This window comes from Macrotis lagotis, chromosome 5 (assembly GCF_037893015.1).
Source record: "Macrotis lagotis isolate mMagLag1 chromosome 5, bilby.v1.9.chrom.fasta, whole genome shotgun sequence".
NCBI classification, from domain to species: domain Eukaryota; kingdom Metazoa; phylum Chordata; class Mammalia; order Peramelemorphia; family Peramelidae; genus Macrotis; species Macrotis lagotis.
The window spans coordinates 221,595,895-221,610,774 of NC_133662.1; the positions used below are offsets into that span (position 1 = coordinate 221,595,895).

The window sequence follows — 14,880 nt, forward strand, 5'->3', positions numbered from 1 at the left end:
GCAATTTACTCAGGGCTATGTGAATACTTATCAGAGGTAAGATTTGAACCCAGGTTCTATTAACTCCAAGTTCAGCAATCTTTCCACTGTACTTCATTGCTGTAATGAGTCTAGTATCCTTAAAACTAAATTTAATTTAGGAAATTTTATAGCATTCCCCATGACCCCAGGTGACTCATAATTCTGAAAATCCACATTCCAAGTATCAATATTCTCTAAGGGTTGCTACATGGTTAAGGGGATGACCATCAATTAGGGAATGGCTGAACAAGTTGTGGTATATGAATGTAATGAATACTATTGTTCTAAAGGAAATGATGAACAGGCAGATTTCAGAAAAACAAGGAAAGACTTACATGAACTAATGTGCATGGAACAATATGATCTCAGGAAAATCAAATTTACTGGTTGACCCAAAGATCAATGGAAAGAAAAGTAGTGGGTATATGTAGGCTGTGGCAATGGCGGTATTTTTAAGAATAGGTTACATCTATAAAAGTGGTACCAGTCACAGACAGAGAATGAGACGGGGGGGGGGGGTGTGGAGAACAAGAAAGAACAGATGGATAACTTAAGGGAAGGCCTGCAATGTGTTAAATAGATTTGAAGATTTACACAAAGATGTGGCAAGAATCCTAGAAACCCAGATTTAAATCTGGAAGTAACTTCACAGGCCATTTGGCCCAATCACTTCATTTTAGTGAGGAGGAAACTTCAATTCTCACTCTATGCGCATACTTGACAAAAGCATGGGGTAATATATAAATAAAGACAAAAACATGATCCCTGAACTCTGAAGTTTTCATTCTAATGGAGGAGACATGGAAATAACTGTACATATAAAACATGTGAATAGTTGGAGCACCTTAGCAGAACAATAGATAGAGTTGGATCTGGGGTCAAGACCCAAGTTCAAATACAGCCTCAGAGAGACTCACTAGCTGTGTTACCCTGGGCAAGCCACTCTATTTGCCTCATTTTTCTTATCCATAAAATGGTCATAGCAATAGTATCTACCATCCAGGGTTGCTGTGAGGATCAAATGAGATGATAGCTCTAAAATACTTAAGACACTACCCAGTTGATGGGAAATACTGTAAAAATATTAACTATTGTTATTATCATATAAATGGTATAAATGGAAGGTAATCTCAAATGGTAGGAGGAGTAAGGGGGAAGACTGGGAAGAGCCTCCTACAAAAAGTTAGATTTGAACTGAGTCTTGACAAAAGGGAGGAAGTGGAAGCAAGGAGTGAGAGCATTCCAGGCATGAGGAGAGTCCCTCACAATTCATGAAGTCAGAAGACTGCAATGAAGGGAGAGAATTCCAGGCTTGGGTAGTAGCCAGAAAAAAGCAGAATAAAACTGGAGAGAGGATAGAATCTATAGAAAAAAGGTGGTTGACAGCATCAGAAGAGAATGAGGATTAAGAAAAGGCCATTAGATTGGACTACCAAGAGATCATCTGTAACTTCAGGGATCAGTCTCAGTTGAAAGGCACCCCAAGAGTCTTAAGGAGAGATGAAAAAGTTTGGGATAGCCATTCTTGTGAGTAGAATATTCAATCAATTAAGGAGGCATAGAAGGATTGCCTTTCTGCAAGGAAGCTATATTTTGTAACATAAAGATGTAGTCCTCCCAGTTAGCATTGCCATTACCTTCCCCTTTCCATGATTTTGTAGGAATTCTAGTACAATGAGAATGGTCAGGTAAGTGATTTCATCTTCCTCGATCTCAGTTTACTCAACTATAAAATGAAAGGGTTAAAACAGATGACCTCCAATGTCCTTTCCAGGATTAGACCCATAATCTTAAGATCCTTTTTCTTCTCCAATCAGGATATTATGATACCTCCACCATCAATACCAGTTCAATCAAACAATCAGTCAGTAAGCATTTACTAATCATATACTATGGTGCAGGTAGGCGGTATAGAGGATAGGAACTACAGACCCGGAATCAGGAAGATTCATCTACCTGAATTCAAATCTGGCCTCAGACACTTACTACCTAGGTGACCCTGGGCAAGTCTCTTGACTCTGTTTGCCTCAGTTCCTCATCTGAAAATGAGCTGGAGAAGAAAATTGCAAACCACTCCAGTATCTTCCCCCCAAAAAACAACAAAAAATAGAATTAAAAAAACAAGTCAAATGGGTTTATGAAGGGTCAGACATGACAGAAACAACTGAACAACAGAATCATCTATTATGTAACAGACACTAGAGTTACAGACAAACATGAAATAATCTCTGCCCTCAAAGAACTTATATTCAATCAGGAAAACAATGTGGACACATACTTTCCCCATTCCATCCCAAATCTAAGGATCAGAAACCTCCAAGAAAAAGATCCCCTGTCTGAAAATGTAACTCTCAAATCCTCGTTGTATCTCAATATCGATATAAAATTTATCCTTCACTAAAGTTTCGTGTCGTCCTGTGGTGTGGTGTGACAGTGACCACAGGATCTAGAAGATTCTACCAGTGAGTTTCACATCCTTACCTATTTGACCAAGTTGGATAGACTTCAGGTACCGGTCTGATGAATGCTGCAAAAAGTCACCTCAAGGAGAGAGGGTAGCTTTATTACCAGAAAATAAATCATCAAGAGATGAACAACAGCTCCCAAAGAATCACTGCCAAAAGATGGGGGCTACAATCTTCAGTGGTAGAGAGGGCCCACAGCAGGAAAATCATAGAGCCTCCCAGTCTAGAGTCCAAAGCAAGTCTATAAAAAAATGTGCTACTTACCTAAAAACATAAAGAAATTTCAATTCATTTCCTGGAGGATTTAATGACTCTAATTCATATAGACTTTCATCAGATGTCATTAAATTCAGGATGGTAAAGTTCCCATTTTTGTCTAATATGGCCCTTCCATTAAAGGACCCAAAGTATTTGGGCTGTGAATTTTCTTGCCATTCTGCTACTTTATCTTTGTCTTTCTTCCAGGTAATATCTTTAAAGTCTGCTTTTTTCAACGGTGAAAGGGTGACATTACTTTTCATGAGGCCAAATATCTTCTCATGTTCACAGCTGCCCAAATCTGGGGAAAACAGAAAAAGAACAACAGGATAAAACTCCATAAACACAATGATAATATAGTTACCTCTTCTGAGATCCCCCCACTCCCCCCCGCATCCAACACTAGCTAATTTAAATGATCTCTAGTCTAGGGAGCCAACATCACACCCAACTGAACATTCACCATGTGTAGGAAACAGTAAGCATTAGCTAGCACCTGCCTTAAGGGCTTCCAGGCTGGTAGGGAAGATGAGACAAATCTAGAAACATAATCATGGGTAGCATTTTTGGCACACACTGATAAACAACCATCATATCCAAGCACTTCTTGCATCCTGGAACACTCTTCAGTTAAAAAGGAAATCACCAAGTTTCAAAAATGGGCGTTAAATTTTATTTTTCTTGCTTTTTTTTGGCAACATAATTAATATGGAAGTGTTTTACATGATTTCACATGTATAATTGATATCCTGTCCTTGCCTTCTCAATGAGTGGGGGAGAGAACAAAGAGAGGGAGAGAATTCAGAATTCAAATTTTTAAAAATAGATTATAAATTTGGTTTTTAAAAAGATGATTATTAAAGACTGAAAATCAGCTGAAGTTTCTGTCAAGTATAATCAAAACTGAAAGGAGAAGAAAAAGGAAGGTAAGGAGAAAGAAAATTTGAAGGGAATTCATGAAGAGTCTTTTTCAAAGTTTTTCTGCATAGAAACAAATAGTCACAAGTTAGTCTAATTCTCTATTTGGATTTTTTTCCTATTCTGCATTATCTCCTTATCAGTAATGAACTGCCCCAACCTAAAGCACTGCATTTTTCAACCTGACAAATTAGTGGTTTCAACCCTAATTCCAGAGGGCTGAAAATGAAACATGCTAACCACCTTGCTATAGGGCAGGAGATAAGTACCAGATCTAGAATCAGGCAAACCTGAGTTCAAATTTGACCCCAGTCATTTGCTAGCTGTGTAATCCTAAACAAGTCACTTGTTTTCCTCAGTTTCCTCATCTGTCAAATGAACTGGAGAAGGATATGACAAACCTCTCCAGTATCTTTGCCAAGAAAATCCCAAATGAGGTCACAAAGAGTCTGAAATGACCACCATTTGCTGACAAGAAAAATGAGAGATAAGTCCATATTCAATGAGACTGCATAGACATCTTCTATGTCTTACTAGTTTGTATCTAAGGAATGGACTAGGAGAAAGACTTAAACTGTGATTTCATTGGCATAAACAACTTCTTGATTGGAGAAACTTTTTACTGGTGATCCAGGTCAAGACTCTTTTCAGTTTATTTGTTTAGTGAGCTGCATTAAGAGATTGATTTGTCCAGTAATTATCAGTAATTATCAGAAGTAAGACTCAGATAAGGTCTTTCTGGATCTGAGACTAGAGTTATATCCACTATACCTTGTTACCCATCCATCAAAACCATTACTAATAATAACTTAATCAATACCTCAAAATATAATTTAATTAAAAAAATAAAACCTTACATTTTCATAGTGTTTTCCATCTTGCAAAGGCCTTTTCAGACACAGTATAATTTGATTCTCATGCAATCCTATCGGGTCTCCACTACAGATATTATCATCCCAATTTTATGAATGAGGAAATGGCAGCTGAGAGATTAGCCCATGATTATGCACTTGGATTTGAATCCAGGGCTTCTTGACTCTCTAGTGTGTGACTTTCCTAGTACTTATGTCCTAATTTACTCAGTTCAGTACCTGTGTTGGAAAAAGATTAGACTGAGGTTCACAAGGTGCTATTTATCTACCCATTCATCTCAGCAGGGGAGCTGGTCATGCAGCTAAATTTTATGGTTTGAGAATAAGAAACAGGGAGACAAAAGTCTTAACATGAGCTGTCACTTATGGTAACAATTATTAGTATAATTAATATTAGTGTACATATAATAACTAGTATTATAGTTAGCAAATACTAATCATCAGCACTGTATTAATATAGCTAACATAGAAATACATGGCTATTTATAAAAGATATCTGATAGCATTGAAGAAAAAATACTAGGTTTTCATCTGTGTTTTGCCACTAATTGGTTGGCAACCTCTGAATCTCATGGACAATGGAGGAAGTTGGACTATAAGATGATACTCATCTTACAGGGATTTGTATTCGGTTGTATTCTGTCTAGTAAATGAATATAGCACCAAGGATTTGGAACCGAGAGGGACCTAGAAACAATCCATTATAGCCCCTTTATTTTAGAGATGAGGAAACTAAGGGGGACAGCAGGTATGTGACTTGCCCAGGGTAATACAGCTAGACAATTTTTTATGACAGGATTTGAACCCAGGTTTTATTGACTTCAAGGCTAATGATACTGTGCTGCCTTTTAATTTTGCCTTAGTATTTTTATCAATGATTTGAATAAAGACATAGCTGGAGTATTTATCAGATTTGTACAGTGTGAAACACCAAACCCCTTCTCATGTACCATCATTGTTAAAGAGTAGATTCATTGAGAATGCCATTTTCCCAATCTCTTTCAATACCCCTATTCCCAAGTGCCAATCAGCTGAGGGGTCAGCAAAGGAGTCATTTAAAACAAGAACAGGGGCAGCTAAGTGGTACAGTGGATAGAGCACTGACCCTGGAGTCAGGAGGACCTGAGTTCAACTCTGATCTCAAACACTTAGCTGTATGAACTTAGGCAAATCACTTAACCCTATTGCCTTACAAAAACCAGGAAACAAAAACAGGAAGAAGCCTTGAGAAAGAAAAAAAAAGTGGCATATAAAATCAAGTCACCACAGTCAACCCCTTTCAGATCTTAGGGGAAACAGCCCAAGCTGTGTACCTGAAGGACGTGGGAATAGTAATCTCCCACTCAGGTCACCTACTCTACCTCCAGTCTGGCCTCAAAGTCATTATCCAGAGAAGCAATCCTTGCAGAAATGGGGCCTGACATCCTCACCACCACCACCACCAGCTGCTGACAACAGTTACCATATATAAGTGAGCTCCAGAAACCAAGGAATAGCGGTACCCAAATTGGACCTGGGCTATTTTTCTGAGCCACTATGAACCCCACAATCAGGAAGACATTCACTCTGAAGACAAGAGCTGACAACTGGCTATACTCATCATCATTATCCTTGCCATTATTCAGTGGTTCAATCTAACCAATATGGTTTTATTATTGGAAATTATTTAAATTAAGTTAAAAATAATAAATTAATGAAAATCTACTAAAAAAGGTATTTCATCATTTACCCAATTCTTGCATCCTGAGAACTACCAGGCCTTTCCATCCATCTTGCAGTTGGACATTCCTTTATATATTCTTTCCCAATAATAGTTTGTGAGCTATTTGAGAATAAAGACTATCTTACTTTTTTAAAAAAAATTGCCATCTTAGAGCTTTATAGAGAGAACGTATTTAAGAAATCTCCTTTTATTCATTCATTTGCTAATGAAATGAAGATAGGGATACATCAAGGTAAAAAAGAGATCTCTCTAAGCTGTGATGATCTCATTGTTAATAGAGATATAAAATCATATGAAGTTTCCAGCAAGTAAATTCACAAATATAATGGGAGTTGGGGGAGGATGGAGTGTTAGGAAGGAAGTGAGTTAAAAAGCAGTTTTGGAGAGAAGAAGGTACAGTTAGATAGCAGTTTGTGTGAAGGAAAAAAACTGGTCCTTGGAGATCAAAGCTACAGGCAGAATATAAAACAGTGGATAAGAGAGTGTGATAGCTGGAATGACTGCCCATGTACATATTATAAATACATGTTGAGATGTGAATGAGATAAAACTACTCTCAGATTCCTAGGCAGAAAACTAAGAAGGAAATGTTGTGAAGTGAAAATCAACCTACTATATTCTTAGGTATCCCACTATGAATATTTCTCCTTCTCAATCTGGAAAGAAGAGAGAAAGAATGAGAGAGGAGAAAAAGAGAAAGAAAAGATAAGGGGAAAAAGAGAAAAGGGAAAGGGAAGGAGACAGAAAGAGGGCAGAGGGAGGAAAGAGAAAGAGACAGAGAGAGAGAAACAGAGAGATAAAAGAGAGAGATAATGAGTATAAGATTTAGGTATCATTGAGGCAGCTAGATGGTACAATTTAAAAGAACATGGGACTTGAGTTCAAATTCTACTTCAGACATAGCTATATGACCTTGAACAAATCACTTAACATAACATCTGACTCAATAGCCTCATCTGTAAAATAGAATTTTAATAATACCACCTCACAAGAAAAGACCTGGAATGGTTCAGTAAATTCAGTAAATTTGCATGGAATGCCAAAGACATGGGGGGATGGGGAATTCAGTCATAAAGATAGATGAAAAAGCTGTACTAGAAGGAAAATTGTTCAAAAGAAAAAGATTCTGTCCAGAGCATAAAAGCTTGTCAGAAGATAACATTCCATGGTGAAAGGAACCATGCCTTTAGCCAGGAAATATTCTCATTGTCTTACATCAGAAGGATAATGCTATATTTATATAAAGAGATGAAGACATTTTCATGGGTATGTTTAACCAATTAGTTGAGTTATTGTGTTACTTTTGGAAACTATTAACAACTCTTGATAGTAGAAAGAACTAAAGTCCTTACTTCTCATCATGGTCAGATTGCCAGAGATATCAAATATCTACTCAATGAAGACAGGCTAATTTATCACCAATTTTTTTGAAAGGGGGATTCTAATAGTTGAATTTAAGGTGAATTTCCTCGAAAATAGTTTTATTTCATCAGATGAGCCATTTTTGTTGGTAAAGGGATGCCTGAAAGGAGGAGCAGCTAGGTGGCACAGTGAATAGAGCATCAGCCCTGGAGTCAGGATGATCTGAGTTCAAATCTAGCCTCAGACACTTAATAATTACCTAGCTATATAACTTAACCCCATTGCCTTGCAAGGGAAAAAAAAAAGGCATGGAAGTAGAGAAGATTTAAAAAAATAGTGGACTTTGACCCACCTCAAGAAAGAAAACACCATTACAATGCAGAAGATTATGAGTATTGTTCCCAAGGTGGTGTTCCCAGCCAAATATATCACTGGGGGCCAGTAATGCTCTTCATTGTAAGGCTGGATTTTGACTGCAATAGTGAACAAATGAAGGACTTTTCTCATTTTAACACACTCATACCAGTGTGTGTGTGTGTGTGTGTGTGTGTGTGTGTGTGTGTGTACTGTATATATAATACATATATATATATGCAGTACAGTGGTTAATAAGGGACAAATAGGTGGTATAGTAGATAAAGCACAAGCCCTGAAGTCAGGAGGATCTGAGTTCAAATCCAAACTCAGACACTTAATAATAATTACCTAGCTATGTGACCTTGGGCAAGCCACTTAACCTCATTAGCCTTGCAAAAAACGTGGGAAAAAAAAGTTAAATAACAAAGTTCATTCTAAAAAATATTGACTCAGAGGCAGCACCAGGCACAGCGGGCCGAGCCGAGCCCACCATGGGAGAAGTGGAGAAGGGCAAGAAGATATTCATGCAGAAGTGCGCCCAGTGCCACATGGTAGAGAAGGGCAGCAAGCACAAGACTGGCCCCAACCTGCATGGGTCTTCGGCCACAAGATCGGTCAGGCCATGGGCTTCTCCTACACCGACGCCAACAAGAACAAAGGGATCACCTGGGGAGAGGACACGTTGATGGAGTACCTGGAGAACGGCAAGAAGTACATCCCTGGGACAAAGATAATCTTCACGGACATCAAGAAGAAGGGGGAGAGGGCCAACTTGATAGCCTACCTGAAAAAGGCTACCAATGAGTAATGCTTGTCCGCTGCCTTATTTATTTTAAAAAGGAGCCGATGAGACTTCTTTTCTTTTTTTACATGTACCATAACGACCCTATTTAAATTGGTTTCATTGACCTGAGCATTTCATTCATGAATGGCTGTTCCAATAGAGAAATTATGTAGATTAGGTAGGCTTGGGTTTAGATAAGAAATAATCCCTTCTCTCTGTTTTGGTCATAAGTCCAGTCACAACCAAGCTGTCACACTTGAATGTTTATTTTAAAAGATTTAGGCAACTTTTTTTTTAAACCAAGGGCTATGTGCCCCACGTCTTAGAATAGTTTTAATTAAATCTGGCTTCTTTCACTAAACTATGGGGAAAGCCTACTTAATAATTTCATATGACTTTTACCTGTTATGGGTTTTTTTTGGGGGGGGAGTTATGCCCCAGCCTGTCCAAAGGCCAGTCCTATTGAATCCATCTTAAGTTCCATAACTTTGTGCATAAATAGCTTAATTACAATGATTTCATTAAATACTTCCTTTGACTTGTTGAAAGGCATTTCAGTGTATTGTCTAAGGACTGAGTAAAGATCATCCCCTCACTGCAAGGAGTTCAGTCAGAGATAGGATCTCCTGACTTGCTAAGTACCTGTTTTGAAGACCTGTTGAATTGAAAGATTACATACATGTTCTTAGTATGTGAATAGCAGTGGTATATTCACTTGGAGAGTTCAGTTCTGGGATGTACCATTAGTACGACATCTGTAGTCATATTTAAAACTTAATGCACTTGGAGGATTCGGTTGTATGGGGATGTGCCATTAGTGCATCTGTGGTCACCCCCAAAACTTGATTCAGCAATTTAAACGTTTGTAAATATAAAAAAAAGTTGGCTTTACAATTTATGATGTTCAATGTGTAAGATAGTCTAACATCATTATTTTTTATGGTAAAGAAGCTCCTGAGCATTTTTTTTAACAGCTCACACTTTTCTCTTTCAATGTGTGTTTGTAGCAGACTAGAGTGAGATTGACTAAATGCATATAAGCATTTATAATTACAAATCCCTGAAATTAAAATTAAAATTAAAAAGCTTGTTATATATACTGATAAAGTTCTAACAAAGAATGTGAAATGAAGGTTAGATAACAATAAATAATAATTAAATAACAATAGACAATTTAAGTAACTAATTAGTCAATAATAGATAAAAATTAACATCTATGTGCTTTAAATTTTGCAAAGCAGTTTGCTCATATTATATGATGTGCAAGATTAGCTTACTTCAATAGTAACTAGTCTTAAGTGATTTTTCAAGATCTCAATTTAATAATTCATTCAATTTTGAATTTCTCACATATTTCATCCTAAAATATTTCTAATAGGAGGTGTATCTAGCATTGTCTTTGACTGTTCCTCTCATGTACTGATAATCTAATTAATATGAAGGGACTGTCCTCTAACAATGCCACTCTGGAGCTAGCTCAGTTTCTAGTCCAGCTTGTCACTGCATCTGGGGCCATCTGCAGTCATCCTAGTCTATATCTACCATAGAACCCAAATGGCTCCAGAGAAGTGAGTGAGACACAGTCCTTTCTCACTTAAATGCAATTCACCTGTAAGTCATGGTATCACCTCCCTGATTTTGTTGTCTTCTTAGAGAACAAAGGACAACAATATTAACAATATGAATCTTGTCCAAATTCTGTACTATGAGGAAACTGTGGGAAATGGGAGGAAACCTTGTGGTATTATTAGAGCTTAGCCCTGTGCGGCTAGGAAATTGCACTACCTGTTTGTGCTGTTTAGAAACCCTTAATTAAGGACTAAGGTTATGCTGAGCAGAAACTCAGTCAGATCCAAAGACTGATGCAAAAAATTTGCTCAAAATGGTACATATTAAGCAAAACGTGACTTATCTGCGTAAGTAGATGGTGCAATAGATAGAGAAGTAAGGCTGGAGTTAGAAAGACTCATTTTTTATTTCAAATCTGACCTCAGACACTCATTAGCTGTGTGAGCCTGGGCAAATCACTTAATCCTATTTGCCTCAGTTTCTCATCTGTAAAATGATCTGGAAAAGAAAATGGCATATCACTGCAGTATCTTTGCCAAGAAATCCCAAATGGGTCATGAAGAGTTAGATACCACTGAAATGACTAAACAACAAATATAACTCATATGAAAACTGGTCCTATACTGATCAACCAGTTACTGAACACATGTTCCTTTGATTGGTCACAGACTCTTGGGAGGAGTGAGACATCTCGTTTTCTGAAATCAGAAAATAGAATCTGTTTGCTTTCTCCTCAATTTAGTAAAGTCCTTAATCTTTCATTCAATTAGAAATCAGATTACTTAATGTTGTATTGTTTTCTTTCAATTAATTGGCCTTATTTGATTGTTTTTTAATGGATAAAAGTCTGTCTTCCCCTGTGTTTGAGATCTAGCCCAAAGCTGAGAGTTAGTCTGGCTTTGTTGAGCAATTGGCATGTATTATTTAATAAAACTGAAATGCTCAGAAGATTCAACCTTGTTTCTTCAGTCATTTGATCTTTCACCCACCATAGGATGTGGATCTTTGTTGGAAAGAAATATTTCCCATAAATCTAAAATTGTCCTTAAGACCCTATGCTGGGGGCGGCTAGGTGGCGTAGTGGATAAAGCACCAGCCTTGGAGTCAGCAGTACCTAGGTTCAAATCCAGTCTCAGACACTTAATAATTACCTTGCTGTGTGGCCTTGGGCAAGCCACTTATCCCCATTTGCCTTGCAAAAACCTAAAAGAAAAAAAGACCCTATGCTGAGAAAACACAGGCTGTTGGCTATTAGAGTGAGCTGTGGAATGGGCTACCCTTTGAATCCTTTTTGGAGGGCAAATAAAACTCCTAAGAAAATCATAGTTAATATTATATGAAGTTTAAAGGTATGTAAAATGTATATTTTCCATCTCATGTGATTCTCACTAATATCCCTGCAAAATGAGTATTAAGATTTCCAATGATACAGAAGACCCTATGGACTAAAACTTTTGAAAGGAAGTGAATTCAGAGGGGATGGGAAGCTCTCAGAAAAGAAATCCTAAAGTCAAAAAGAAAAATTAAAATGAGGAAGAAAAGGAGGAAACCTCTAAAGATCAAATGAAATATTATAGGTAGTTAATAAATATTTTTTCCCTCCCTCCCTCTATGGAGACTGATGTAGTTGGAAAAGAAAATGATTAACAGACTTAAGGAGAAGTAACAGGATGAATTTCCAAAGGACAGCAAGATCCTATAAAAAGTAACAGGAACACTAAATCTCTGGGTGGGGTGAGGGGCAAAGCAGGTACTGGAGAGGAAATGGTCATCATAGAGAAATAATGCCCATATTCATCAAGAAAGGTTCATTCCAAATGAATCTTTTCTCCTTTTTTTAAAAGGGTTACTAGTTGGGTAGATAAAGAATACTGTAGAGAACCTAGATTTATCAGTGAAACATTTGACAAAATCTCTTATGCCAATCTTGTAGAAAAATGGTATAATTAAGTGCCCTAAACTTTTGCCATAAACCAGACCTAATGCTAAATATCCTATCTCCATTGAAGATATCACCATTTTTCTAAGTTTCTCAATTTCTTAAGTCTGAAGTTTTCTTCAACCCCTTGCTCTTCTTCAGACCATATGTTCAAAATTCAAAGTTGCTGCAACTTGCCATTTCTACCTCCTCCACAGAATGTTTTTGACTGTCATATAGCCAGTTTTTTTTCAGTCATGTCTAACTCTTTATAATGCCATTTGGGATGTTCTTGGTAAAGATACTGGAGTGGTTGCTATTTCCTTCTTCAGCTCATTTTAGAGATGATGATGATGATGATGATGATGATGATGATGATGATAATGTTTGTTCTTCATTCTTTTTTTTTTAGGTTTTTTTGCAAGGCAAATGGGGTTAAGTGGCTTGCCCAAGGCCACACAGCTAGGTAATTATTAAGTGTCTGAGACCGGATTTGAACCCAGGTACTCCTGACTCCAGGGCCAGTGCTTTATCCACTACGCCATCTAGCTGCCCCTTTGAAATTCATTCTTGAAGACCACAACATGAGGAAGGTGACAAGCATGACCTGGATTTGAGTGAGGGGATGCTATGCTTAGTCACCAGCCTCACTTTCTCCTCCAGAGTCATCTGAGACCAATGGCCAGATGTGAACTAGGACCACTGGAGATGGACCTGTATGCAAGGCAATCGGGGTTAAGTGACTTGCCAGGGTACTCAACTATTATCTGAGACCACATTTGAACTCTGGTTTTTTTGACTCCAGGCTCTGTGCTCTATTCGCTGTGCCACCTAGCTACCTAATTGTTCAATGTGGCAGCAAAAACAAAGGTAAATGCGATCTTAGGCAAAAAAGAGAGAAGTAATAGGGTTCAGGACTAGAGAAGTGACTGTAGCACTTTATTCTACCCTGGTCAAGCCACATTTGCAGTGCAGGGTTTCATGACTGGGTACCACATTTTAAGAAGGACATTGATATGCATTTGAAGGAATTGAGGGTATATAGAGCATACTGAAGGTAACATAACTTTCTTCATGAATTAAAATGGTTATTAGACAAGGTGTTAGTCTCATTCTGCTTTGCTAGAAATATCAGGGAGTAGCTGGATGTAAGGAAAATCTCCCGAACAGGGAGAACTATTGTCTAAAAATGGGCCATCCCAGGAAGTAGTGGGATCCGACACCCTATCCCACTCTACACAAACATAGAGATTTTCATGCAACATCTCACTGACCTCTTGCTGAGTTTATTAAAGAAGGGATTCGTAGATTGAGGACACTGAGGCCTTTTCCATCTCTCCAATTATGAATCTTATATTCCCATAAGGAAAAGCAGTTTGTATATCATACTTTAGGGTTAATAGAAAATATCAGCAGCTAGATGACATAGTGAAGAGCACAGGGGACCTAGAGTCAGGAAGATAGATCTTTCTAAGTACAAATCTGGTCTCAAACACTTATTAATTTTGTGACCATGGGCAGGTCCCATCACCCTGTTTGCCTCAGTTTCCTCATTTGTAAAATCAGTTGGAGAAGGAAATGGCAAACCACTCCAGTATCTTTGCCAAGAAAACCCCAAATGGAGGGATGACTGAAACAACTAAATAACGAGTTTTATAATGTATAATTTTGCCAAAATATCACCAAATCTTTACACCCCTTAGTCTCTATTACCATGTAAAGATGCTAAGGAGGTCAAAGACAGGAAGGCCCATGTGCACCAAACTATTTGCAGCAGAATTTTTTATAACAACAATAACAAAAGCAATGAAAACTGATAAGTGGATGCCCATCAATCAGTGAATGGCTGAACAAACTGTGATATGCAATAAATGCACTGGATGTTCATTTTTATGTAAATGACAACCAAGAGATATTTAAGGAAACATGGGAAGATGTATTCAGCAATGTGAGTGGAGAAAGAAGAATCTTAACACAATAACTATGATAATGCAAATGAACACAACACCATGAGTCAAATGTCCTTAAATAAACTGTCATTCTTGGCCACTAAGAAAAGACAAAAAAACTTTTTCTTCATATCCATAATTGATAATTGGTAGCTAAGGGATTGCATGTGAAATGTGGTCATCTTGCCAGCAGCTTTCTCTGAACTGTTTAACTTATAACAGATAAGGATTCAGTTGGGAGTGAGAGAGGCAGATGCAGAGAAATGATTGAAATAGTATCAATAAAACTTAAATTTTTTAAAGTTTTATGCTATAAAACTGTGAAACATGTCATATTTTTGTCTATCGATTGATAAAGGGAATAAAAAGGAGGATTGACATCTTTATCTCCCATCATTATTCAAATAACATCACATATTTCTTCTTAAGATGTTATATTAGATTAATTTTCTTCCTGGAATCCTAGCAGATTCTGAACAAAAAATGACATAATTGACTTGTCATCTCTAATCATCTAGATGGTGTAGTAGATACAGCCCTGGACCTGGATTCAGAAATATCCAAGTTCAAATATGGTCTTAGACACTTACTAGCTGTATACCCATGGATGTCACTTAACCTCTGTGGGCCTCAGTTTCCTCAGTTGTAAAATGAGGAGAAGAGGAATACCTACCCTTAGCAAAA

The 14,880-nt window shown here is 37.5% G+C and overlaps 1 protein-coding gene, 1 long non-coding RNA gene and 2 pseudogenes across 4 annotated transcripts in view; 3 read left to right on the top strand and 1 right to left on the bottom strand.

The window, feature by feature from the left end:
- Positions 1–14,880, top strand: part of LOC141488453 (uncharacterized) — an 83,267-nt gene that overhangs the window by 47,485 nt on the left and 20,902 nt on the right. The gene's annotated exons all lie outside the window — the stretch shown is intronic.
- Positions 1–14,880, bottom strand: part of CD58 (CD58 molecule) — a 75,634-nt gene that overhangs the window by 28,329 nt on the left and 32,425 nt on the right. For all 3 annotated transcript variants that reach the window (XM_074188531.1, XM_074188530.1, XM_074188532.1), the window contains exon 3: positions 2,751–3,045. In XM_074188531.1, coding sequence (XP_074044632.1) covers positions 2,751–3,045 — 295 coding nt within the window. The remainder of the gene's footprint in view (positions 1–2,750; positions 3,046–14,880) is intronic.
- Positions 521–9,987, top strand: LOC141488452 (cytochrome c, somatic pseudogene; annotated as a pseudogene).
- LOC141487940 (dnaJ homolog subfamily A member 1 pseudogene) lies at positions 3,209–7,815 on the top strand (annotated as a pseudogene).